This window comes from Myotis yumanensis, unplaced genomic scaffold, assembly GCF_028538775.1.
Source record: "Myotis yumanensis isolate MYYU_CA2020_CCGP unplaced genomic scaffold, mMyoYum1.0.hap1 SCAF_10, whole genome shotgun sequence".
Classification (NCBI taxonomy): Eukaryota; Metazoa; Chordata; class Mammalia; order Chiroptera; family Vespertilionidae; genus Myotis; species Myotis yumanensis.
In genome coordinates, this window is record NW_027223761.1 from 37,083,834 (window position 1) to 37,111,794 (window position 27,961).

Consider the following 27,961-nt stretch of genomic DNA (forward strand, 5'->3'; position numbering starts at 1 on the left):
TGTTTTCCCACTGAAATCACTTGTTTATAATAGAATAGTCCCTGAAACCCCCTACTCAATCTAACATTTTACCAATGAAAATACTCATGTGGTGTGCGAAACGAATACTATCAAAGGAATCACAATTCTGATGTTTGGACCAAATATTAATGGAACTAGTTTAATGGTTTTATGTAACTTTATATAAAAAGTTGGCATTATATAGCAAATCCAAATAGAATTTACAGGAGCTTGGAAACACTTGCTTCTGGTATAATGGATAAAAGTAAGTGCATGAATGAACTAGAAGCACAGGCCTACAGCTTTGTTCCTGAACATTATAAAGTAAAGCCAATTTTAAATCATATTTGAACTAAAAGTTAAATTTTAATGACTGGAAGAATCCTTCAGAAAAATCTGATAAACTATTTCAGAATGCTTAGAGGTATTTGGGGACAAACTTACACTATATTTAGAACATCTAAAGTAAATCTCAAACAAAATTCTTATGCTATGTCACTTAGTCAACAGCTTATAATAGAATCTCTTATCAACAGTTTCTAAAATTCTTCCAGCTCTAATCCAAAGTAAATAATTACCTTTATAACACCAATTCTACACACAAGGAAGAGAGCGGAAGAGAGGGAAGATAAGGGCAAAATGCTGTTTTAGAAAAAGAGAAGAAAATTTTAAGGGGAGGAGAGATGATCACAAGGAAACTGCAAGCCTTTCTTTCTGTGAGGCTGTTAGAGGCTCAAACACTTTTTTTTAGCACTAGCTTGATGCATGAGAAGCAATACTAAGTTGAGAACCACTGGGTGCCTTAGGTTCTGGTCTCAGTTGGTCTACTAAGTATGTGTGTAATCCTAGGTAAATAAGCCTGTTACTTAGACAATCCCTTTTAGATACTGAGAGTTGGTGGTCTAGGGCAGCGGTCGAGAACCTTTCGGACCTCCATGGACCACTGGTTGGCAACTGCTGGTGCTAGGGCCACTGTTAACCTTTATTTGGGAGATGGACCCATTTAAGAATCTAACAAAGTTATGGGTCCTCATCCTGGAAAGAAGCACACCTGTGAAAATAGCAAATGGCATGGAATTTCAGTTCAAAAGAAACCTTGATGATGACTCCCTGAAACTCTTTCAGAGACTCCTTCCCCAAGTCCCCTCTCTGCAGGTAAGTACTGCTTGACCAGCGGTCACTAACCTTTCGGACCTCACGGACTACCGGTTGGCGAATGCTGGCCTAGACAGATTTGTTCACACCAGTACTGTACCTGTATGAGTTCTGATATGTTTCTGTAGATCTCCTGAAGTTTTAAAGGATTTAGTACAATTATCTTCTGAACACCGATATGGCTTTTCTCCTGTATGAGTTCTGACATGACTTTTTAATCCATAACCTTTAAGAAAAATTTAAAAGAAATTTAATTACACAAGATCCCTCTAACCATGCCCGTTGAGATTAAGCTATTGAAAAATATAGTAAACACCAAGGCTATAATACTAGGCAAGCACAACAAAATAACTATTGAAAATGTACAAGAGGCCTGGCCAGCATGGCTCAGTGGTTGAGCGTGGACCTATGAACCAGGAGGTCACGGTTCGATTCCCAGTCAGGGCACATGCCCGGTTTGTGGGCTCAGTCCCCAGTGTGGGGGCATGCAGGAGCTAGCCGATCAATGATTCTCTTTCATCATTGATGTTTCTCTCTCTCCCTCTCCCTTCCTCTCTGAAATCAATAAAAATAAAATGTACAAGAATATGACAGCTCAGGACTGTCATGTTGGAAATTCAATAGTTTCATCTCTGTCTAGAAGAGGATGTGTCTTTTTAAAAAGTGTTCCCGTCTTATTAGATGCTCATAACTCATAACCCAAAAATCTGAAGTGGACTCAAGACATGGAATGAGGTACCCCTCCTGGCCCTGCTGGATCTGTCCCAGTTCCCCAGGGTTCCCCCTAAGGTCTGTCCTAATGTTAAATTCTGTGCCAGCTTTTATTTTTCCTGCTAAAATAAAGCAGAGTGTGGAGTGAAACACCAAACAAAGTAGGCAGAAATAAAATAGGCCTGAGGAGAAAAATGGGAACAGAGAGAGAATAGAGCAAGTAGGACAAGAGGTAGCTAAGGGACAGACTGAAAAACTGGTCATTGTGTGCATGCTAATTCAGACAAAAGCAAGGGGTCAGTTCCTGCCTCAGGCCTGCCTCTGCTTGACTCCTAAGTGAAGCAAATTCATGTTTTTACCTGTTGCAAATGCTTTCCCACAGCCAGGATGCTCACATTGATAAGGCCGGTCTCCCGTGTGCGACCTCTCATGAACCTGTCATTAAAACACAAAATGATTCTGTTTCCTTTAGGCATTTCTCAGGTAGATGGTGTCAGCACAGACCTGTTTTTTTTTTTTTCACTGCTGAATTATTTTGTTATTTGTATGTTACTTTAGAAAAACCACATGCACACAAAAAGGTAACTTTTCTCAAAAACTACAGTCCAGGAATTCTCAGTATAGACCAAAATATTCTGTTAAGAAGTACTCATTTTAAATAAGAAACAGGAAGAGTGGAGGTGTGAATTTTTCTAGAGTGCTCAAAGGTGTGTGTATGGAACACTGCATGGTGAGAGCCAGAAGCAGAGTGTAGGGAGAGGCTACCCAATGGAAGGTTAAGATACAGAGGCTGCTGCTTGCCTCCACCTGAGGCAAGGCTTCACCACTGACTAGTAGTGTGGCCACGACACTTGCCTGCTGTAAGCCTTAAATGCTCTCTGTAAAGTGGGGACATAAACAGTATTACCACAGAGTGCTGCTGTGACAAATGAATGATCATGACAGTGGCCAACATTTATTGAACTTCTACCACATGCCAGGCCATTCTTTTTGATACTTTACATGTATAGTTTTATTTAATTCTCATAACTACTCTATGGGAATATACTTTATCATCCAATTTTATAGATAAGGAAAATAAGGTACTAAGAGGGTAGGTAACATGTTAAGGTTACACACTGCTAAGTAGTGACGATGGGCTCTGAGGTTGCTACTTCACACATGTTAAATGCACACTTCCTGCCACATTGTAAATTATTCAGTTATTGTGAGCTATTATTTTTGAGTCATGGTATATCGTGTTTAGCTGCAATGAAAGTACTTGGCCTGTATATTTGGACAATAGGACAAACTAACACCAACTTTTGCTAGATTTCAGCAAATCACTGTTAACAAAGTGATTATACACACTACTGATATAATTTTATAAATTTCACATTTGACAAAAATGTATTCAAATACATAGAGTACTTACCATGTGCCAGTATATAGACAGAGATGAAGTAAACATAGTCCAAGCCCTCAAAAAGTTGACATTTTCTAAAATCTGCATAGGCTTTTGTGTGTCTTTGATTGAGTGTGAGTGTGAATGTGTGTCTATAGTCCAGTGATGGCGAACCTATGACACACGTGTCAGAGGTGACACGTGAACTCATTTTTTTGGTTGATTTTTCTTTGTTAAATGGCATTTAAATATATAAAATAAATATCAAAAATATAAATCTTTGTTTTACTATGGTTGCAAATATCAAAAAATTTCTATATGTGACATGGCACCAGAGTTAAGTTAGGGTTTTTCAAAATGCTGACACGCCGAGCTCAAAAGGTTTGCCATCACTGGTCTATACCTTGATAAATGAAGGAAAACAACGCATTTGAATGCTACAAATTTATCATGTTGGCATTTAATGTCCTAGGTATTCTGATAACTAGACCCAGCATTTCTTCATATATACCTTAAGATGATGAGCTGTTGTATATAATTTTCCACATCCATCATATTCACATCGAAACGCCTTCTCTCCACTCTGTTGAGATTTAGCAGTTACTCTTGCTGCATGTCCTTGTAAGACAATCTAGATGAAACAAAAAATATTACTTAAATTGTTTACACAGAGATAAAATAGATGAAATTACTATTTTCCAGACTTAAGTTATCATTGTACGAAGATTTTATCATGCTGAGCCAGTTAGGCTAATTCCAGTCCATGGCTGAAGTTAGTGACTCTGGAAGAAGTCGAAAGGAGATCCATGAGGAGGAGTGGCGAGCGCTCACAGATCTTCAGTAGTCCCCCCCTTATCCACAGGGATACATTACAAGACTCTCAGTGGATACCTGAAACCACAGATTGGATGGGACCCTATATGCACTATGTTTTCTTCTATATCTACATACTTATAATAAAGTTTAATTTATAAAATAGGCACAGTAAGAGATGAACAATAATAATTAATATAACATGTATAATATACTGTAATAAAGTTATGTGAATGTGGTCTCTCTCTGCTGTGTTGCCACTCTAGAAAAAAACCCCCAAGTATCATCTCCATTGTCTGCAGGTATTCCTTAACATACTCAAGGGATATATCTGTATCTATATTAATATATATTTTAGGAGGGGGGAAAGAGAGAGAAATATCGATGTGAGAGAGACACATCAATTGGTTGCCTCCTGCACGCACCCCAACCAAGCCAGGGATCAAACTTGCAACTGAGGTACATACCCTTGACCAGGAATCTAACCCACAATCCTTTAGTCCACTGGCCAACGCTCTAACCACTGAGAAAACTGGCCAGGGCAAGTTCCCTATTTTTGTTTTCATCCATAAAAGGGCACAATAATGCTGAGAAAGAAATTCTTATATAAAAAAGTAGCTTTACATACCTGCATTTTTTTCTCTTGCTCATTTTCTCCAATCATTCCAGTACCTGTTATACTTTCACTTCCATCAATGGATACCTATAGAAATAAAATAAAGCTTAAAAAAGTTTTACATTTTGATAATTATTTAGACAGGGTGATAAGTACATGAAGGTTCATTATTGCTTATTTCTGTGTGTGAAAATTTTCGTAATAAAAACTGGGAAAGTAACCTTTTAAACTATATGAAAAATATATATAAATGATATAAAACTTAATTGAGACTTTCCTTCACCTTTTCCAATCTCTAATTTCTACTTCTTAATTCATAAGTTTTACTTACACTTTATTATTTCTCTTATGGCACTCACTCATCCTCGAATATAACTTTTATGAGTTACCCGTCACCCACTTATTTTCTATAAGCTCTTATCCCATCCCTTATTTTTCTTCCAATATTTCTTTCTACACACTTCTTTTAAGATGCTGATCTTCTTGATGCTGTCTGATTCTGACTCTGAATTGCCAGTTTCTTATCGGATACAGTATACTTTTTTGTTTTCTTTTCTTTTAATGAAAAATAAAGAAGATTGCTCTTGATACTGTAAAATGATGTACCTTTGCTGCATACTGTTCCAAAGCACTGATGGTTTCAGGATCAATTGTGGCATCCCCAGTATGCAGACCTGCCACTGTACCATCAGCCTGAATTGCTAGGATGGTATCAGACTGTGGGACTTGCACTGCATGGTGGATGTAAGCCGTGGTGCCATCTTCCAGCTGAACTGCCTGTAATGCGCTCTGGTCATAACTATCTGAGGGAATGGAAGAGAATGGCATTAAATTAAAGGTAGTCTGATGAACAGTTACATATTTAAAAGAAGAAGGGAATGAAGTTTTACTGAGTAGTTACACTGAACCCTGACTCATGTGCTTTATATGTGCTATTTCAGTCAATCCTCATGATTCTGTGAGGCAGGTATATTTACCACCCCCAATGTACAAATGGGAAGTTGAGGTTTTGGGAAGTAAAGTCACTTTCCGTAGGAACCAGGAAATAAATAAAATTAATTAATAGCCAAAATCAGTATGTCAAAAAACAAGGATCTGGATTCATGTCAATGTGACTCCAAAGGCCATGGTTTTCCCCGCCTTAAATAACCATACAAAGCTGTACACAGCATTATGAAATAGTAAATCTGTCCAACTAAAATGAACCCATGATTAACTCCCACTGCTAAAGAAAAAAAATATTTTTGGTTAAGTAATTTGTTCAAAGTCACACAGCTAAAGAATAGCTGACCAAGATTTGAACCCAGATATCTTGCTGCAGAGCTGTGCTCATTATACCTATGAATTCCACCTCAAAGCCCTGGTCCTCACCACATGAAGTTAATAAACGTTAGTATTTTGCTCTATTTGTTTCAGATATTTTAATTTAGTTTTAACACAATAGGCAAAGAAGTTCTATTTAAGAGAGAAAAAAGTCAACAATTTAACTGTAAAATATTTAATTTTATATATATACTAGAGGCCCAGTGCATGACATACATGCACTGGGGGGAGGGGGGTGACCCTCAGCCCGACCTGTGCCCTCTCGCAGTCCAGGACTTCTCAGGGGATGTCCACTTGCCAGCTGGCAAACAGACATCCCCGAGGGGTCCTTAGTGCTGCTGCGGAGGTGGGAGAGGCTCCCACCACTGCCACTGCACTCGCCAGCTGTGAACCCAGCTTGTGGCTGAGCGGTGCTCCCCCTGTGGGAGCAAACTGACCACCAGGGGGCAGCTCCTGCGTTGAGCGTCTGCCCCCTAGTGGTCAGTGCATGTCATAGTGACTGGTGGTTCAGCCATTAGGTCGATTTGCATATTATCCTTTTATTATATAGGATTTTTAATCTTCAAAAATATCAAAAGATATTTTTCCCATTGCTTTTTAGAGAGAGTGGGAGGAGTGGAGGGGGAAGGAGAAAGGGGGAGAGAGAGAGAGAGAGAGAAACATCCATGTGAAAGAGTCACATCAATTGGTTGCCTCCCACACACACCCCGACCAGGGAGGGGATCAAACCCGCAACTGAGGTATGTGCCCTTGACTGGGAATCGAACCCATGACCCTTCAGTGCTTGGGCCAATGCTTTAAGCAATGAGAAATACCAGTCAGGGCTAATTTCATATTTTAAAAGTAGCCTCTATTTGAAGTCCTCCAGGGAACAGGGGTTTGCTATTCCGAATTGTTATAGGACAGCTCAAATTAACAGAAATTTTTCCTTATATTGTGCCAAAATCTGCCATCTTGTATTTGAGAACAAGTATAATTCTTCTTTTACATGACACCACTTCAGTAACTAAAGGCAGGTCTTATTTTTCCCACGTCCCTATTTCTTCCTTACTTTATTCACATTTCCAAAACTATTTTACCTTTGGAGGTATGGTGAATAAAGGCTGTAGTTCCATCTTCTAACTGCACGGCTTGACCATCCTCTAGACGTAAACTGTCCCCTGCTCGAGAACAATGCTTACATTTAGATCCCATGTTTTCTGATCATTCAACAACAGAGTAAAATAAGTAAAATAAATCATTGAACACATTATAAAAACTACCCTTGCTCTATGGGTCCTTGAACATTTAAGTAATTTCAGTAAAGCTACTCTGAATAAGTGTTTAATGGTAAAAAGATACTAAGATATTCCTACTTATATTAGGAATATGTACCAGGGGATTAGAAGAGTTGAAAGAAGAAAAAGAAAAAAGGGAAAAAAAATCAGAGACATGTAGGAATTAGCTAAATAGCTAAAATAATAGAAATATTAGGATTGCTGCACACTTATCTCCAGAGTGCAGTCCAGTAAGTTCTTTTCTATTATTTTGAGACAAAGTCTCAATTAAGTTAAAATGGTCTTTATAAGCTCTATGTGACATCTACTGATCTTCCCTTTCAGAGGAGGACTAGAGATCAGGACTGAGTTTAAGTAGTAAGAGGAGCTTGAGGTAGCAAATACTGCAGTATGAAAAACAGGAAGGTAAGTAGCATGAAATACTTACTTTTAGGTATGGGTACATGTTGAACATAGGCAGCAGAACCGTCTTCCAACTGAATGACCTGGCCATCTATGAGTTTTCCATCTGGAACAAAAAAACATTTAAGCCAATAAATTAGCACAAACAAAATTTTAAATTTTATACAATTTCAAAATGATTATCAACTATAAAAACATACACTACTTAAGATCATGTTCATCTTGATTCTTCCCTCAATGTTCTGAGGCAATTCAATAACACATCCAGTGATCCTACAGAAAGCAGAAAATCCTCCCTCAGCCATCCTTCCTCCCCTCCAATTTTCAATTAGACAACTTCAAGAGGAAGAGTGGCTCATTATAGCAGGCTACATGAGTATAACCTCTATATGCCTTTCAGAGCCACCTAGGAACAGTACTCTGACTAGGGGGAAGCTGGAGCTGGGAAGAATAGACAGTATGTCCGTGTATGTGAGGTCAGCTGTCATTCTCATCCCTGAATATATTTCTTAAAAATATTAAATAATAATTTGAATTTAAAAAGCAAGAAAGGTCTTACAAGAATTAGGTTGAGGACACTCCTTCCTGCCTCACTAATTTTGATTCTCCACAGTATTTTCTGAATATCTCAAAGGGTGTCCCCGAATTAAAACAATATTTAAGTTAAACTGAGCCCAGTCAGTGCGGCTCAGTTGGTTGAGTGTCCTCCCATGCACAAAAGAGGTCACTGGTTCGATTTGAGGTTGGGGCATATGCTCAGGTTGCGGGCTCAGTCCCCAGTGGAGGACATGCAGGAGGTAGCCAATCAATGTTTCTCTCTCTAAAAATCCATAAAAACATATTTATTTAAAAAAATAAGTTAAACTGAAACTGTTGAAAATCACCATATGCAATACAGCGTCTTTAGGAGGGATTAGGAAGGGGTATAGTTGCTAAGTTAAGATCATGTATAGTTGCTAAGTGCTCAACTCTGAGGTTATTATACATTGCTGGTATTAACCAATGGGTTATATATGAGGCACATACCTTTAGAATTGTGTTGTATATAAGCGGTAGAACCATCTGCAAGTGTTACTGCTTGTAAGCTTACACCTTCCATATTTTCTAAATTGTCAGCATCTATCATAAAAAGATAGTTATTTTCTTTAGATAACATCATATGTATATGCTATTTAAATTATTTTTTAAAAATGAAAATTAGGCAAAAGGCAGACTGATTAATTTAGACTCAAATGGGACTTTTTCTAGTACTTACAAAAACGTTTCCCTGCCCTGCCATACCCAGCATCCACATGAAGATAAAAATGTCATCCAAAGGCTTAGCTTTGGGTTGTCTTTAGATAAACAAGAAGAGGGAAGTAAACACAGTGTTGTGATTTTTAATTTTCCCTTAAGATAAATGGTATTTCCAAGCCCACATGATCCCTTCAAACAAGACTGCTCACCTGCCACAGTTACTGCCTCTGTCAGGCACAGGGTAACATGCTGAGCCTCCATTCCTCCTCCAGGAAACTCTGTCATTCCCTGAGAATCTCGATTTATTTGGGCTAACAACATTTTTTACCTTGAAGAAAAATATAGACACTTGAGAACAAAGAACAATGCATAGGAAATAAAAGCTAAAAAGAGTATTTATGAATCTTTAAAAAATGCTAAGAAGTAAACAATGTTTGAAATAAGCTGAAATTTCACTGAATATGCAGGGTAAGAGTATGAACCCAAAGTCCAAGGCATGCTTTTCATAATTCACCAGTGAATTATTGAACACACTGACAAGTGCTGCCTATCAGTTTTGGGCCATGTCTAAAATTCCCATAATTAGAGTTCTTTGGGTTTAACATGATTGAAGATTCCCACTTATAATCCACTAGCAATCTTGTTGACTCAGTCTTCAGAAATCTATCCTGAATCTGGCCACTTTTCACAATTTTCACCATTACTTCCCTGATCCAAGCCACTACCATCTCTCACCACCATTACTGCAAAAACATCTATCTCCCTGCTTCTGCTGTGACCTCCCCTGTCTCTTCTCAATACAGCAGGCTCAAAACCTTCTGATGACTTCTCAAAGTAAAGCCAAAGTCCTTATACTAGCCTATAAGGCCAATGATCTTGCCCCTCAATTCCTGCTGCTCTTCATCTCATTCCTTCTATTTCAGCCACACTGATGTCCTTGCTTTTCCTCAAACATGCTTGGTGTTCTGCTGCCTCAGGACATTTACATTTGATGTTCCTTCTGCCTCAAACATTCTTTCCAGCATTTTCATTATTATTCCCTCTTCTTCAAGTCTTTGTTCAATGCCACTCCAATGAGAGCTTCCTTGTTCATTTCATTTCAAACTGCACCTCCTACCCCAACCATGACATCCCTATCCCTCTGCCCTCCTTCATATTTCTGCATAGTATTATTGACATATTACATGCACTTACTTTTTATTTTGTTTGTCTATTTCCCCCTTCACTAGGACAGATAGGGATTTTTATCTGTTTGATCACTGCTGACTCAAGTACCTAATAAATAGTTGGCACTTAGAAGATATACAATAGGTGCAAAATAAATAGATGAATGAATGGCTCTTGTACCAATCACCACCATAACCCCCTTCCTTTCTTCTCCTATCTCTAGGTTCCTTTACCTCTGTGGACTCTGAGTGGTCTCAAACAGGAGTTGGGATAATTTAGCTGCCCTGGGCCAGGGAACTGGACAAGAGTGTCTCTTGAGGACCTTTACAGATCTAAAGATCTGATTTTCAATGTCAATATTTAAAAGCACAATATGGCCTGGCCGATGTAACTCAGTGGTTGAGCATTGATCTGTGAACCACGCTCTCTCCTGTTGTTTCTTCTACCTTAAGTCCTTCCTTTGTTTCACTGTCCTCAGCTTTAATAAATGTACTCTCAAAATAAAATAAAATAAATGTCTAAGTTTTTATCATAACGTAAGCATTTGTCCTTTTCTTTCATTTACAAATCTCCAAATAACTCTAATATATAGCATCAATAGGTAGCTCACATATCTGAAATAAATAAAAGTTCTCTCTTGTCTGAAAGCTGGTCAACTATTAAATTTCTCCAGAAAGGCTTCAGTACCTATAGTTCTGATCCTAATGGAAAAAAAAATCTATACCAACTGAAAGATGAACAAACAACTATTTCCTGGACACAAATTGCTGGCAAATATAAACTTCTATAAAATACACGTGTTCTTATCATTCTGCAATAACTCTTTGAAGCCCCCAAGGTGCATGATCTCATTCCTAGCTCAGGATATCTTATATACCTCAATTCCCCTTCCTCTCTCTGAACCACTATCATGTGGGGGTTTCTGACTCTTTCATATTTTGGGGGGGGGGGGGGGGAGGGGGGGAGTGTGTGTGTGTATTAAATTTGGTTATTTTTCTCTTGCTAATCTATATCATGTCTGTTTGATTATTCGACCAGCCCGAAGAACTTTGAGGATAGAGGAAAGTTTGTTATTTCCCCATAACTGAGAATTCATGTTTTTTGTAAAAAATATATAAATATCTACATTTAAAAATACAAGTGGTTACTTCCCAGAAATGGGACTAGGAGACTGCGGGTGAGTGGGGAAAGGACTCAATATTTACTGTATATCTTCTGTAAGTTAAAAAAAAAATTTCACCATGATTATGTCTATGATTTTAAAAAATAGTTATTATAAACAGAAAGAAGCATTAATAGAGAAAGCAACACCTAGCTTTGCCTCAGGGATAGAAAGACTAGGACATATAAGTTTGGGCATAAAAAGATAAATAAGCATTTCCTAGGGGTAGAAGAGTATAAAGGGCAGTCCAAACACAGGGAACAGCCTTTAACTGTCACTAGCCCCTCACTACCTGATCCATTCTGCCCATTAGACTATATCCTTCTAAGTATGTGCTGTGCCCTCTAAGTCTCTGGGATTTTGACTCCTAAGATTATATGTTCAGTAAATATCTAATGGGTTTAACATATCTCATGTTGCAGAGTGCTTTAAAATTGTCCTCTATTATACACACCCAGCCATGCTGACCTTCTAGTTTCTAGTAATACACCTAACTCTTCCTGCTTTTGCATATTGTTCAGTGTTACCTCTTACCTGAAAATATCCATTCTACCATCATCTCCTTATTCTCTATCATAGAACTCTATCTCCTTCATAGGAGAATTTCATTTATCAGAATTTCTAACTGAACTCTAAGTTCCATGATGGCAAGACCCCTATCTGTCCTATTCACCCCTGAATTCTTGGAATGCCTGGCACATGGTACATGCTTACTAAATATTTGTTGAATAAATGAATACAATTTGTATGACATCATGGCTAGTTAACTTGATGGGATTAAAAATTAGGTCTTTTTTTATCCCAATACTCTTTTCATTGCGTTTCTTTTCACAATCTGCCACTGTATTATGTGTATATAGCATGTATAAAGTGTCATTCATTTTAATGATTCCAATTTCTTGTGACCATTACTTCATATTTTATAAATTTCTGTTTACAATACTAGGCCAAATGCTTTCATTATTATTAAACTTAAAAATGTGTACAAATAGCACATTAACATACATGCTATGGCATATTAAGTATAGTACTCAAAATACTCTCACTTCAGTTGACTCACTTGCAAAATAGGGATAACTCCAGTACTTGACTTAAGTTAATAGTGAAGGTAATACGTTTATATACATATGTAAACCACTCAATAAATTATTCAATTTAGTGCCTAGTCAAAGTTAAGTGCTGAGTAAAGTGGTATTTTAAGTATAACAAACACAGTTTGTTAAATGCCCATGTCTACACATCAACGACAAATTACTTCCACAGGGTGCAGAGTTCCCACTATACCAGTTTTAAAATGGGATTAGATCCATGGAATAGTATGGAGAAAAGTTTATTATTGTTTTCAAAATTTTCTTTTTATGAGGGAGATTTCTCAGTCTAAATCCATCTTAAAAAACAAAATAACTTTGATTGACAGTATAATAAAGTTTTTAAAAAAATTTTATTGATTTGAGAAAGAAGAAAAGGAAGAGCGAGTGAGAGAAACACATTGACTTGTTGTTCCATTTATTTATGCATTTACTGGTTGATTCTTGTATGTGCCTTGATTGGGGATTGAACCCACAACCTTAACGTATGGGGAAGAAGCTCTAACCAACTGAGCTACCCAGGCAGGACCACAATAAAGTTTAAAATACTGTCTCACAAATTAAGCACAGAAAGGAGCAATGACACACGCAACCCAAATCTTAAAAAATCACTGTCCTAAAATAAAGCAAGGAGCAAAAAGACTCAGAACTAAGTGAAACCTCAGGTTAAAACAAAAAAAGCAAAAATTACATTAAAAATGTCAAAACTGAGTAATGATGAAAACCTGAGGACTCAGAAAATTCTCCTCACGTGATCATAAACTGCATGTACATTACAAATAATTAATATCAGCTGAAGTAATAGTAGAGGTACAATTCCCCAAGCCAGGCAGGTCATCTTTCCATGAGGAGCACAATGAATCCTTACTTCACAGCAGTATCTCCACTTGCAGCCAAGGGCTATGAACATTTTGCAAATCTTGTATCTGATAAGGGACTTTTATATAAAGACCTCTTACAACTCAGTAATAGACAAGCAATCCAATTTTAAAAAAGGAGAAAGGAGCAAACTCAACATTTCTCTAAAGAAGATATACAAATGGCCAATAAACACATGAAAAAAATGCTCAATACCATAAGCCATTGGGAAATGCAAATCAAAATCCCTAAGAGATACCACTTCATTCCCACTAAAATGGCTACTTATCAAAGAGACTGATAATAACAAGTATTGGCAAGGATATGAAGAAATGGGAACTCTCATACTTCGGAAAACAATTTGACAGTTTCTCAAAAGGTTAAATATACTGGTAGCTACCAACTATATGATCAAGAAATTCTACTTCCAGGTATATGTGCATATATATATATATATATATCTCCAAGAAAAATGAAAATATGTCCACACAAAAACTTGTACACAATATTCATAGCAACATTACATATAACAGACAAATGGTGGAAACAATCTATAAGGCCATCAACAGATGATGGGTAAATAGAACATGCTATGTCCATACACGAAAGAAATGAAGCATCGATAATGCTGTAACATGAAGGAAACTTGCAAATACTATTCTAAGATAAAGTCAATCAAAAAGGCTCACATACTGGAGATTAATATGAAATGTTCAAAATAGGCAAATCTGTAGATGAGAGGTTGGGGAAGGGACCGGTGGGAGGATTAAAGGGAATGGGGAGTAACTTAATGGGTAGTTTCTTTTTGGAGAGAACATGTTATAAAATTGATGGTGGTGATGGGTTGGCATAACTCTCAATATACCAAACCAACATAATTACACTTTAAATGGGTGAATTGTATAAAGGTATGTGAATTATATAAAGCTCTTATATAAAAATTATATTAAAAGCTATTATATAAAAAAATTATATAAAGCTATTTAAAAAAGTGGGAGAGGCTAGGTAATTTCCAACATACACCTGAATTAGTTGCAAACTGATAATCTCATCAGGGTTTGGATGATTATCTTATCATCTAAACACTTAATAATGAAATACTAAGTATTGCACAGATTTTTGTCAACTACAGCCAAACCACTTATCTTTTAGTAAGATGCAGGACAAAGCTGACCACAATCTCCAACCTACAATTTTCCACCACATCCCACAATGATTATACCAGCTGATTAGACACTTCCAAAGCAAAGGCTTAAACTCATTTTAAATATATAATGGGTTTAGCAATGGTATTCTTTTCCCCTACTTTTTTGCTTAACTTCGTTAATTCCGAGGGTGGGGTTGGGGGGAAGAACGTTTAAAATATTGTAAGAGGAGGGAATAAATTGGTTCACGTTCCACAATAACATGTTACAAAGCAACAAGGATTCGTTCACTCTTTGGCCAAAACCGACAAAAAGGAGGAATGATAAAATTGACAATTTCTAATATTCGGTGCGAGGCCTCAGTGACCAAAATATCTTTTTTATTTTATTTAACTGAGGAAAACAAACAATCTGCCCACAATCTAGGTGGGAGGAAATTCTAGGTGCGACGTTCAGGCGCGGTCCGAGCGGGCCCACGGCCGGTCCCGCCGCCGGCACCGGCACCGGCACCGGCACCACAGCTGGGGCCCGGTGCGGCCCGCCGTCCCAGCTGGCGGAGCCTCGCCGCGGGAGCGCCTGGGGACTCGCTCCGCGTGGAGCTCCGGCCGAAAGGCGCCGCTAGGCTCCAGAGGTCTCCACCCTCCCGTCCCTCTCCGCGGCGGTCCCCCGAGGGGAACAGGCGGGGCGCGGCGCGCAAAGACAACGGGGGGGAGGGGTGGCGTCCTCGGCGAGAAAAGGTCCGCCGCCTCAGAGTGGCGGCCGCGGGTTATTAATAAACTCCGCTTCTGCCCGGGCGCCGGTGCCGCGGCCGGCCGTGAAATCAGAAGGGCCTTCGGCAGAGGCTGAGCAGCCGGAGTCAGGCCCGGGGCCCGAGCAGGCCCGCGCCACTGCGCTAAGGGCGGCGGCCGGGCGGAGAATAATGCACACTGGGTAAAAACACATTTATATACGAACCTCCGAGAAAATTTTCCAACAATTCCTTCGTCCGACCACCATGCACCAGGACAGGAAACAGCCGCCCGGCCCCCAAGCCCCGCAACACGCATACCCAGTCTGAAGCCCGCCCCCAGCTTCCATTGGGCTGACACTGCGTCACTCGTTAGGCAGCTCCTGCTTGCCATTGGCTCAAATTTAGGTGACGCGAGAGACCAGCTTATCCCCGCCCCATTTTGGTGACGTCAGGCCGTCAGAGCAGCGTCGGAGTGGCTTGCCTGAAATGCGGAATCGAAGTTCCTGTGTCTGAGTGGTTGGCAGAACCGCTCATCCCAGATCGGCACCGCCTCGCTGGCAAGTGAATTATGCAGATTCCGGGGCCCCAGCGGGAGGCGCCATTTTGTAGCGAGGGAGGGAGGCTGGTCCTTGAGACTAGCCGGGAGGGAGAAGGGGTGACTGGCGCCATTTTCCCCACAGGGGCTAGGCGGTGATCTGGGCTCTCCCGGTGGACTTACTGGAGCACGTTCTGGGGACGGGTTGCGCTTTGCCTAGCGATTGCCGAGCATCGCCCGGTTGGGAGGGAAGGGGTAGGGAGGGTTAGGACAGGATGGGATGGATGCCTAGCAGCTCCCTGGGGGCTCCCGGTGTCAGCTGAGGCCTTTGGTCCTGAATGAGGGCTTTGCTTTCTGAGAGCTGCCGTATGCCAGTCCGCGACTGCCAACCCTCTCCGCGCCTGTCCAGTCTCCGGGGCGTCGACAGTCCGGCGGGAGGGTGAGCCTCCTACCCTTACCGAAGCGTCGGAGGAGCTTGGCAGCCGGGGATGGTTTGGGACTTTGCTGGAAGATTCTCCGGATCTTTGATCACTCCCGTGTTGTTCAGGTTTAGCATTTGAAGTCGTCCGTAACGCTCCTTTTTCACTTTATCTTTTGTATGTGTCGCGAATTAAAGGAAAGCCAAAAGGGTAGGGAAAGCATTGCCTCGGGTTCCCGGAACGTAGTGAGAGTGAATACATAGGTTTAGGCAATGATTTGTAGGTCTCCACCCCAATTTAAACTGCCCGGGTGGCTCGGTTGGAGCGTCCTGGACCCCGGTTCACCAGAAGGTTGCGGGTTTGATTCCCGGTTAGTGCACAAACCTAGGTTGTGGTCGATCACTGCCTGGCGCCTACCGGCGGCAACCGATCAGTTGTTTCTCTCCGTCTCCTTCCCTCCCTCTAAAACGTATCTTCGGGTGAGGATCTAAAAAAAAAACAACCACCACCAAAAACACAAAAACTATCGAAAATACTAGCCATTTTTTGGAGTATTTAGGAAGTTCATTTGCTTTGGCAGCCAGGCTGTTAAGATGAGATGAAAATGCACAGACTCGAGGTTTGTTACATCGGCATTCAGGTGCAGAATTGAGTTAACGAGATTGCGAAGGCCCCCGTTGTTACAGGAGGTGCGCGTTCTGCCTGCAAAGATTGGAGAGAGCCCGATGATGTTAGATTTGGTGTCAGGCATTTCAGATGGTTATGAAGAGGCCAAAGGGGTAAATCTAAAGGAAGTTAAAAATAGCTAAGTGAGGATAATTTAAATGTCTTCATTCAGAGCCTAGTTTGAGAATTTAACTGGTACCTTATTTCTTGGTGGAACGTGGGGGGCATAATTGATGCCCAAACGCCATTCGAAGGAAAATAGGGATTTTGAGTTTCATTTGAATACTATTACTTAGACATTGAAATAAGTTATTTTTTTTTTTTACTCCCTTATAAAGATGAAAAATGTGACAAAAATTGGATTAGGTTATTTAAACTGGAGGAATTGACTCATTTAAAACAGCTTCATACCCAATGCATAGATTCCTTTTGTCATACGGGAGTACAATATAAGAATTCAAATGAAAAACAAGGTGTACTTTTTAAAAAGGTGTTTTAATTTCTATTTTCTGAGCCTTCTAGGTGTTATAACTGTATTTGGTAATCAGAAATGTTACTAAACCCTGATGGGGGGCGGGTAGCTCAGTTGGATAGTGTTCTGATAACGCTAAGATTGCCCTGTTCCATCCCCCATCAGGGCACATACAAGAAGCTACCAATGAATGCATAACTAAGTGTGGAGCAACAAATCAATGTTAAAAAGGAAATGTTATTAAAAGGATCAGAATGTTTGATGCAGTTCAGCTATTATTACTAAGTTCCATACCTATAGACTATTCCTTAAAACACTAACAATTTTTATATTACCCTTTAATTGCAGATTGCAGTCACAGGACATTTTTTTTTCTTTTAGTCTCCCTTTTTAAAAAATTTTAAATTACAGTTTACATTCAATATTATTTTGTGTTAGTTTCAGGTGTACAGCATAGTGGTTAGCCAATCATACTTTACAGTGTTTCTCCTGGTATTTACATTACCCGACTGGCAGCATGCATAGTTATTGCTATATTTATTATTGACTATATTTGCTATGCTGTATTTGACATCCTCATGACTATTATGTAACTACCAGTCTAATCAATCCCTCCAACCTTTTACAGCATCCCTCAACCCCTTTCCCTTATGGCAACATCAATCTGTTCTATTTCTATGAGTCTTTTTTTAAAAATTGATTTCAGAGAGGAAGGGAGAAGAGAGAGAGAGAAACATCAATGATGAGAGAGAATCATTGATCGACTGCCTCCTGCATACCTCACATAGGGGGTCAAGTCCACAACCCGGGTGTCCTGACCAGGAATTGAACTGTGACCTCCTGGTTCATAGACAGATGCTCAACCACTGAGCCACTGCAGTCGGGCTATGAGTCTGTTTCTTATAGGACATCTTTGTATCCCCAGAACTGAGTAGTTGTAAAAATTAAATGGTGGTGGTGGATAGGATGCTGTAATTCTAATCTGATTCAGAGAGAAATCTTAATTCTGATTTTTGTCACAGGTAATGGAACTTTGTGTTAACAGTACTTACCAGTGACTATAGAGTTCAAATGTACAAAGTATTCAAGGTGATCCATAAGCTTCATATTTTCCCCAAATCACTTCCTGTCGCTTATATCTTGATTTAATGGCTTGGAAATATTTCACTTCCAACCAATGCAAGTCCAGGCTCTTAAATAAAGCTGGACCATTTGGTCAATTTTCTCAGTAGGCTAATTTAGCCTGCTTTAAACACTATTACCATCATGTCTTTAAGAACATTTCAGTAACAAAACTTTCTGGAGAATTGGTTGAATTTGGCACATTTCTACAATGATAATCATTAAAGTATTATCCTATAAAGGATAATATGCAAATTGACTGAATGACAGAACAACCGGTCGCTATGACATGTACTGACCACCAGGGGGCAGATGCTCAATGTAAGAGCTGCCCCCTGGTGGTCAGTATGCTCCCACAGGGGGTGCGCTGCTCAGCCAGAAGCCAGGCTCACGGCTCGCCAGCACAGTGGTGGTGGGAGCCTCTCCAGCCTCTGCTGCAGACGGACATCCCCCGAGGGCTCCCAGACTGCAAGAGGGTGCAGATCAGGCTAAGGGACATCCCTCCCCCCCCCCCCCCCCAGTTCACAAATTTTGTGCACCAGGCCTCTAGTTATCTATATAAAAGGCTAACATGCCGTGTCCCCTCGGGAGTTTGATTGCTCTATATGACTTGCGCTGACCACCAGAGGATGGTGCCAAGTGAAGGAAGGCCCTGGCCGGCAGCCAGCAGCTGGGAAAGGAAGGCCCCGGCTGGCCGCTGGAAAGCCTCAATCAGCCCTGATCACTGGACAGGCCTAGGGACCCTACCCGTGCATGAATTTCGTGAACCAGGCCTCTAGTATGTGTAGAAAAAATAAATGCATTAAATCCTTAAAAGTATCTCTGGGATTACTTGGGTTTATTAAATTAGTTTTTCAATAAATTTGAATATATATATATATATATATATATATATATTTTTTTTTTTTATCTTTATTGTTCAGATTATTACATTTGTTCCTCTTTTTCCCCCCATAACTCCCCTCCTTCCAGCTCCCACCCCACCCTCCACCCTCACTCCCCACCCACTGAGTTCATCCATGGGTGCATGATTTTTGTCCAGTCTCTTCCCGAATCTCCCATTCCCCTTTCCCCCCCCAAGAATAGTCAGTCCATTCCCTTTCTATGTCCCTGATTCATTATAGTCACCAGTTCATTCTGTACATCAGGTTATTTATTCACTTGATTCTTAGATTCATTTGTTGATAGATGCATATTTGTTGTTCATAATTTGTATCTTTACCTTTTTCTTCTTCTTCCCCTTCTTAAAGGATACCTTTCAGCATTTCATATAATACTGGTTTGGCGGTGATGAACTCCTTTAGTTTTTCCTTATCTGTGAAGCTCTTTATCTGACCTTCAATTCTGAATGATAGCTTTGCTGGATAAAGTAATCTTGGTTGTAGGTTCTTGGTATTCAGCACTTTGAATATTTCTTGCCATTCCCTTCTGGCCTGCAAAGTTTCTGTTGAGAAATCAGCTGACAGTCGTATGGGTATTCCCTTGTAGGTAATTGAGCCTCTTTCTCTTGCTGCTTTTAAGATTTTCTCTTTGTCTTTTGCTCTTGGCATTTTAATGATGATGTGTCTTGGTGTGGTCCTCTTTGGATTCCTTTTGTTTGGGGTTCTCTGCGCTTCTTGGACCTGTAAGTCCATTTCTTTCTCCAGGTGGGGGAAGTTTTCTGCCATTATTTCTTGAAATAGGTTTTCAATATCTTGCTGTCTCTCATCTTCTGGGACTCCAATGACTCTGATATTAGTCCGCTTAAAGCTGTCCCAGAGGCTCCTTACACTATCTTCACACTTTCGGATTCTTTTTTCATTATGCTTTTCCAATTGGGTGTTTTTTGTCGAATCTTTGGTTTGATTCTTGCACTCCTCTGGTCTGCTATTGGGTATAATATTCTTTATTTCAGTCCGTGTATGCTTACTTTCTAATTTCTTTATCGTAGCATCGAGGGTCTCATTAGTTTTCGTGAGGCTCTGCACGAATTTATGGCAAGCCCTCAAAATTGCGATTCTTAGCTCCATATCCTCCATTTCTGTCATGTTTTTTTGTCTCCGCATCTTTTATGCTTTCTTGGTGCACCCCCTTGTGGTCTCTGTGCGCAGTCTTGTTCTAGCGAAGCCTTAATTGTTGTAGTTAACACTAGAGGGATTTGACCACCCGGCCGACTGGCGGTGGAAATCAGCTGTGGGAAAACTTCAGTCCTCAGGGGAGGTGCTAGTCCAGCCCTTGCCTGAGGCGGTTGGCAAATGGTTGTGCGCGGGGGTTTGGGCGGGGTGGGCTCAACAGGGCGGGGGGGAGGGAGCAGCTATGGCCGCTCTCAGTCCGTCCCCAGGGGCTCTGCCTCTCTGTCCCAGCAATCGCTGCAAACCTCGGAGGGGCCGTAGCCAGACAGTCCCGCTTCTCCCGTTTGAGTCTGGGTCCCTAGAGACTCGCCTGGATCTGTAGCCCAGAGTCTGAGATTCGCTCCTGATTGAAAACGACAATCGCGCCCTCAGCCGCCAGCCCGCTTTGCGCGCGCACCCTCACCACCGCACCGCCGTACCTTTAAATTTTCCACACTGCGCCTCTGCTGAGCGTCGGAATGCTGTTGTTTTTGCTTCTAGTTGAAGAGACTCTCCTCAGCCAGCCTTCCCGTGGTTCTGGTTGATGCCCGCTCCGACTTTTAGTTGTATTTTTGAAGTGGTTGTCCACGGCGGGCAGTCTCCGGTGTTTACCTATGCCGCCATCTTCGATTCTCCAAATTTGAATATTTTTAAGTCATGGATTTGTAGATTTTTAAACACTCAAGAATTTTATTTTAATTAAAATCTTTATTTCTGAAAGTATTACATATGTCCCCTTCTTTCTCCCATTGATCCCCTTCAGCCCACCTCCACCTCAGGCCTTCACCACCCTATTTTCTGTGTTCATGGGCTATTCATATATGCATACAAGTTCTTTGGTTGATCACCTCCCACCCTCCCCTGCCTTCCCTCTGAGATTCCCCGACTCTGTCCCATGCTCCCATGTTTCTGAATCTACTCTGTTCATCAGTTTATTTTGTTAATTAGATTCCACATACGAGTGAACACTCAAGAATTTCAAACCAAACTAGTAGCTTGCTCTGCATAGGTAGATGTGGCTGTAAGTGTATCACTTGTCTCAGAATCTGTTGCCTCTTCTGTAAGATAAAACCACGTAGGCATGGTGTGATTGGCAGGATATCTGAGAATGCAAGTGAATAAATGTAGCTCAGTGCCTATCAGAGATGCACTCAAGTACAATGGAACCTCAGTTTTCAAACTTAATTCGTTTGGGAAGGCTGTTCAAGAAGCGATTTATTTGAAAACTGAATCATTTTTCCCCATTAGAAATAATGTAAATTGAATTAATCCTTTCAAGACCTCCAAATGATACCTTGTTTTAACCTTTCTTATGTACTGTTTAATCTATAAATAAACACTTCTTTTCTTAAATTTATCAAACCACTCCCTACTAGCCTTAGACAAAATTTTCATATATCACTGCTTCCAAAATATTATCCCCAGCTAACCGCTTTTCATTCATTCATTCATTATTCATTCATTTATTTATTTAAATAATTTTCATTTCTTGAAGTATTACAAAGAGTATTACATATGTCTCCTTTTTTACCCCCCTTGACATTCCCCTGGCCTCCCCTACCCCCTAGTGTATTGTGTCCATTGGTTATTCCCATATGCATGCATACAAGTCCTTCGGTTGATCTCTTAAACGCCCCCCCCCCCCCCCCCCAACACTCCCCAGGCTTCCCACTGTAGTTTGACAGTCTGTTCAATGCTGGTCTGCTTCTGCATCTACCCCTGTTCATCAGTCTATACTGGTCCCCATTATCCGTTTTCAACCTCACCAGGGCCGTCCAAACCTCACCAGGGCTGTTTTGGCCTCACCAGGGCCATCTCGACCTCACCAGGGCCATCTCGACCTCACCAGTGCCATCTCGACCTCACTGGGGCCATTCTGGCCCCGGGTGCCATCTCAACCTCACCGGAGCCATTCAGACTTCAACGGGGCCATCCAGACCTCACCGGGGCCATCCAGACCTCACTGGGGCTGTTTCAACCTCACTGGGGCCGTCCCAACCTCACCGGGGCGTCCTGGCCTCACCGGGGCAACACAAAGTTTGGCACTCTGTCCCCTGCCGGGTGGCTCCCCACCAGACAAAATCTCCAGGCGTTCCTGGTGACTGAACATCTGGCACGCCTGCTCGGACTTCGCCCTCCACCAAGTGCATAGACTGCCCGTCTGCCGTCCCCCAGCGTCCCATGCGAGACTGGAACCAGTGGATGTGCTTGTGCGCCTCTTGGTACAGCGGTTCCACATCGCTGGCCCAGCTGGGCCTGGCCCGGGCCTCCCCCAAACCCGACTCCGCCCCCCGAATGCGTCCCTTCCGGATGCAAGGAGCTGAAATCTGCAGTTTGTTGGGTTGGGCTCTGTACTTGGTGTCTCTGCACATCCTACTCAGTCTCAATGCTCTTGTTTCTTTCCTTCCAGTTGTAGAGCTTCCACTGGGCCAGCTTTCCCATGGTTCCGAATGATAGCTGTCTGTCCTATAGTTGGTAGTTTCGATGTTGTTGTGGGAGGCAGCATGCACAGGTCTGTACCTTACGCGACCATCTTGGTTCTCCTGGGTCTGCTTCTTGAGTGTGTCTCCCATGGGTGCAAGGAGTTGAAGTCTGCAATTTGTTGGGTTATGCTGCAAAAGCGCAGGTGGGTCTTTTTGTGCCCCTGGCACAGCTTGGATGGGGATGTAAATTGAGTAGGGCGGGATCTCAGGGAGTTGTCAGGGCGGAGCAAATAGCAATGGCGTCTCTGCGGCTCCTCGCCTCTCTGGGACTCTGGGACTTCGCGTCCCCTAGTGCTGGCAAGCAGCTGTGCGCCAGAGCCTCCCTCGCTTTCCAACTGCTGCTTTCCAACTGCTGCACGGCCATGCTGCCTCTCCCTGTGGGGTCTGGGGCTTCAGAGACCCGCCCCGAGCAAGCCCAGAGGATTTGAGAGTTCGTAACCCTTTCCAATTGGAAAAAAACAAAAACGCGCATCCAGTTGCAGCCCGCCTGGCTCGCGACTCTGTACCTCTGTTTTTGGCACCTCTGTAGTTCCTACTCAGTCTCACTGCGCTTCTTTCTTTCCTTCCAGTTGTAGAACTTCCACTGGGCCAACTTCCCCATGGATCTGAATGGTGGTTGTTTGTCTTAAAGTTGGTAGTTTCAATGATGTGGGAGGCAGCACACACAGGTCTACACCCTACGCCGCCATCTTGGTTCTCCCTCCCCTTTTCATTTATCAAATCAACAACAGTTTCGCTACCTATTAAATTGCCAGTGATTGTTGTTTTGTGAACACTTTCACACCCTTAGCAACATTAGCACTCTTTATGTTTTATAATTGTGCTAATCATCGATTTCATCTGCAACAAAAGCATCTCTTCTTTGTTGCCTGGAGACAACGCTTGTCATGCTGACATATCAACATGAAAAGGTTGTCAGGTCAAAAACAAGTTTTCATTGACAACGGAGACATTTTTTCTGTCAACAACTTGTTCAAGAATGGAATTGTTCTAGGTGGAAAATGTTTGAGAAACCAGGTTTGACTATTTAATTAACAAGAAACTAAGTTTGTACTTAATAAATGTTAGCTGATCTTCCTTCAGTTTTCACTTTAATGGCCTCTATAGCAATTCTTAAGCACTTTGATACAGCCCCTTTGAGATTCTAATGAAAAATATGCTAAAAAGTTTGTAGTTTCACAGGGCTCCTGGGAGTCCTTGGCCTGTAGACTAAACTCATTCAGTTAATCTCATCCAGCTTCTATACTGAAAGCATTAATCAGGGCTTAATTAAAATTAGAATATATTATGGAAGTGTATGATTAGGTTAAAATGCTCCTTTCCAATCTCAGATAAATGGTTCTCTGTATAGATGATGACAAGCATTGCTATACAACTGGTAATGTTTTGTTAGTGGCTAATTGCATGATTCCCCTCATTTCAAGCTGATATAATCCCAGTATGAATGCAAGTTTTCCATTTTACCAACTCTACCCTTGGACCACTTGTTAACCCTCCCATTCATTCTACCTTTGAAAAATCACCCAGTACTGTTCTCCAAGTTTAATTGTGGTTAATGTGTATTGGTTTATTTTAGTGGCAAAATAAGGGAAATATACTCTTAATTTAATTTACAAATTGTAAATCTTGTGAAGCCCCTGAAGATTCCAGGTGTCCCTTTGAAACTGGCTACCTCCACAAAATTCTACCTTCAGTGGTTGAACGTTGACCTATGAACCAGGAGGTCACAGTTTGATTCACCATCAGGGCACATGCCCAATCCCCAGTGTAGGGCTTGCAGGAGGCAGCCTCTATCATTGTTGATGTTTCTATCTCTACCTCTCCTTTTCTCTCTGAAATCAATAAAAATGTTTGATAGGGTAATGAGAAGTAAAAAACAAGACTATTTTCCCCCTAATTTGGTGACAGATACATAAACATGAATAAAACTATTAATTTGTATAAAACAATTCATATTACATTTTAGAGAACTGTAACCAAATTTGAGACTTGTTATAAACAAAACTAAAAATTGAGATACTCATATACTATAAAATTTACCCTCTTATAAGTGGGCACTTAAGTAGTTTTTAGTGTATTTACCAGGCCGTGGAACTAGCCTATCTAATAAAGATGGAATATGCAAATTGATAATCACTTCATGACAAAAATGGCGGCAGCCACAGCAAATAAGGAGGGAATATGCAAATTAATGTGACAAAGATGGCAGTGCCCAGCCCTGGAGCTAAGGCGGGAGGTGGTGGCCAGAGAAAAGGCCTGGGTCCTGGGTGCCAGAAGCCAGGGGAAGGAAGGCCTATTCTTGCACAAATCTTTGTGCATCAGGCCTCTAGTTAATATAAAAAATATTTTAATTCCCAAAAGATCCTGTACCCATTAACCAGTTAACTACCACGATATTTTGAATTTAATTTAAAAAGGTCCACCGGTTGCATCTATAGATGCTTATGGTGTACAAATGGCTAATAATCACTTCATTTCTTCCCCTGGCAACCATTAATCCACTTTTTGCTTCTATGGTTGCCAATTCTAGACATTTTATATAATGGAATCTTTTGTCTGACTTCTTTCACTTTGTTTTCAAGGCTTATCCACGTTGTATGTAACAGTACGCCATTCCTTTTTATTGCTAAATATCTGATTTTAAAGATACACCACATTTTGTTTATTCAATTGACAGCTACTTGGGTTATATCCACATTTGGCTATAATCTAGTATTAATCATGTACAAGTTCTTATGTGGACATGGCTTCCATTTCTCTTGAATATGTATGTGTAGCTAGGAATGGAATCTTCTGAAGAACTGCCAAACTTCAAACTTTTCCACACCACAACACAACAGGTAACTGTTTTACATATTAGTGGTGTATGAGCTTTCTAGTTTCCCCACATCTTCACCAATACTTGTAAATTACCCACATTCTTGATTGTAGACAAGTTAGGTGTGAAATATTTGTATTCCAATTTGCATTTCTCTGATGACTAGTGATGTTGAGCACCTTTCTAATGTGGCTATCTTTGGAGAAATGTCTACTTGAATTATTTCCCATTTAAGTATTTTGCTATTGAGTTATGTGTTCCTATATACTTAGAATTTGCATCTGCTTTGCTTTGATATCCAAGAAACCATTGCATTGCCTAATTCAGTCACAGACTGTTGCCTACATTTTCCCCTTGAGTTTTATACTTTGAGATCTTATTAAATCTTTGAATCACTTTAATTTTTGTATATAGTGTGAGGTAACCATCCAACTTCAAGCTTTAGCATGTAAATACACAGCTGTCATAGAACCATTCGTTGAAAAGATTCTTATCTTTGTTGAAAACCAATAGACCACAAATTTTAAGTTTATATCTGGACTCAAATTTTATTCCATTGGTCAGCATATCTGTCCTTATGCCAGTACCACTGTCAGTTACTAAATCATGTTCCCATTTAAGATTGTTTTGGCAAAAGAAAAAAAAAAAAAGGATTGTTTGGCTATTCTAAATCCCTTGTATTTCCATATACAAATTTTAGGATCCATTTGTCAATCTTGCAAAAAAGGTAGCTGGAATTTTATAGGAATTACACTGGATTTATAGATGAACTTTGGGAATATTTGAACGTGGGATTTCATTTTTACGTCTTCTTTCAACGGTTTTGTTAAATATATCCATATGTACATTTTGTTAAATATATCCATATGTACATTTTCATGCTATTATATATATGGAGTTTCGTTACTTCATTTCATTGCTATATAGTACAACTGATTAAGATATTTTTATTTTTAGAGAGGGAAACATTCATGAGTGAAATCTGTATTGGCTGTCTCCTGCAGGCACCCCACTGGGAATCCAGCTCATAACCTGGGCATGTGCCCTGATTAGGAATCAAACTGACAGCCTTTCCATGCACAGGACAGCGCTCAATTGATAAACACTGGCCAGGGCACAACTGATTTTGTGTATTGATCTTGTGTCCTACAACCTTGATGGTCAATTAGTTCTTTTTGCATGGATTTCTTAAGGTCTTCTGTAAGATTTGTAGTCTGTGAACTCCTGCCTTTTCCATCTAGATATCTTATTTCCTCTTCTTGCCTAATTGCCCTGGCTAGAACCTCATGAAATGTTGAATGAAAGTGGCAACTGGGAGGCATCCTCATCTGGTTCTTTTGTTAATCTTCACTGGGATTTCCCTCCCCTGCGTCCCCCCCCCCCCCCCCCCATTGATTTCTAGAGTGGGAGGGGGAGAGACAGAAACATCGATTGGTTGCCTCCTGCACTTGCCCCAACTGGGGATCAAGCAGCAAATGAGGTATGTGTCCTTGACCACAATCAAACCTGAAACCCTTCAGTCCATGAGCTGCTGAAGCTCTAACCACAGAGCAAAACTGGCAAAGTCTGTTTCTTGATCTTAGGGGGAAGGTTTTTAAGTTTGTTTTTTTTATTTTTTATTATTGATTTCAAAGAAGGGAGAGGGAGAGATAGAAACATCAATGATGAGAGAGAATCTTTGATCGGCTGCCTCCTGCGTGCCCCACACTGGGGATTGAGCCCACAACCTGGGCATGTGCCCTGACCTGGAATCAAACTTCAACCTCCTGGTTCATACATTGAAGCTCAACCACCAGCCACATTGGCCAGGTAGTTTTTCAGTCTTTTTAGGTTTGGGGTTGATGCCATTTTTCAGGTTGAGGAAGTTCCCCTGTAATTTTGATTTGAGTTTATTAAAAGGATTTTAAAAGAAATATTAAAAGACTGATAGGAAACATTTCAATACAGAATTCAAATAGAATGTAACTGGTGACTTTAAATATATACATGTAAGATCTAATATATAAAGGAATTAATGAACTCCCTCAGACAAAAAAATAAAATTACTTAAAAGATATCTATTCCTCCAATAGTGATAAAAATCTAGCTGGGACCTAGTTTCCCTTTGTAAGAAATACATGTACAAAGCATTATTGCAAGGGCGGCTAACTTCATCAAGGTTTTGCAAAAGCTAAAATTCAGATGGGATATTAATAGTCACAGGTAATCATCAACAAACATGTAGAACAGAGCTGACATTTTTATGACGGATGTTTTAATGTAGTTTTAGGTCATTCATCTTACAAACTT

At 40.7% G+C, this 27,961-nt stretch overlaps 1 protein-coding gene across 3 annotated transcripts in view; it reads right to left on the minus strand.

Moving 5' to 3' along the window:
- The window catches only part of ZNF143 (zinc finger protein 143), a 31,614-nt gene extending 16,266 nt beyond the window's left edge, over nucleotides 1–15,348 (minus strand). For 2 of the 3 annotated variants that reach the window (XM_070425327.1, XM_070425324.1), the window contains exons 1-10: nucleotides 15,292–15,348; nucleotides 9,127–9,245; nucleotides 8,708–8,800; nucleotides 7,707–7,787; nucleotides 7,082–7,165; nucleotides 5,286–5,482; nucleotides 4,692–4,766; nucleotides 3,762–3,881; nucleotides 2,226–2,301; nucleotides 1,256–1,381 (exon numbers count right to left, since the gene is read on the minus strand). In XM_070425327.1, coding sequence (XP_070281428.1) covers nucleotides 1,256–1,381; nucleotides 2,226–2,301; nucleotides 3,762–3,881; nucleotides 4,692–4,766; nucleotides 5,286–5,482; nucleotides 7,082–7,165; nucleotides 7,707–7,787; nucleotides 8,708–8,800; nucleotides 9,127–9,238 — 964 coding nt within the window. In that variant the 5' untranslated portion in view covers nucleotides 9,239–9,245; nucleotides 15,292–15,348. The remainder of the gene's footprint in view (nucleotides 1–1,255; nucleotides 1,382–2,225; nucleotides 2,302–3,761; nucleotides 3,882–4,691; nucleotides 4,767–5,285; nucleotides 5,483–7,081; nucleotides 7,166–7,706; nucleotides 7,788–8,707; nucleotides 8,801–9,126; nucleotides 9,246–15,291) is intronic. The other variant, XM_070425326.1, reaches the window with a different exon arrangement.
- Between the last annotated feature and the right edge of the window lie 12,613 nt (nucleotides 15,349–27,961).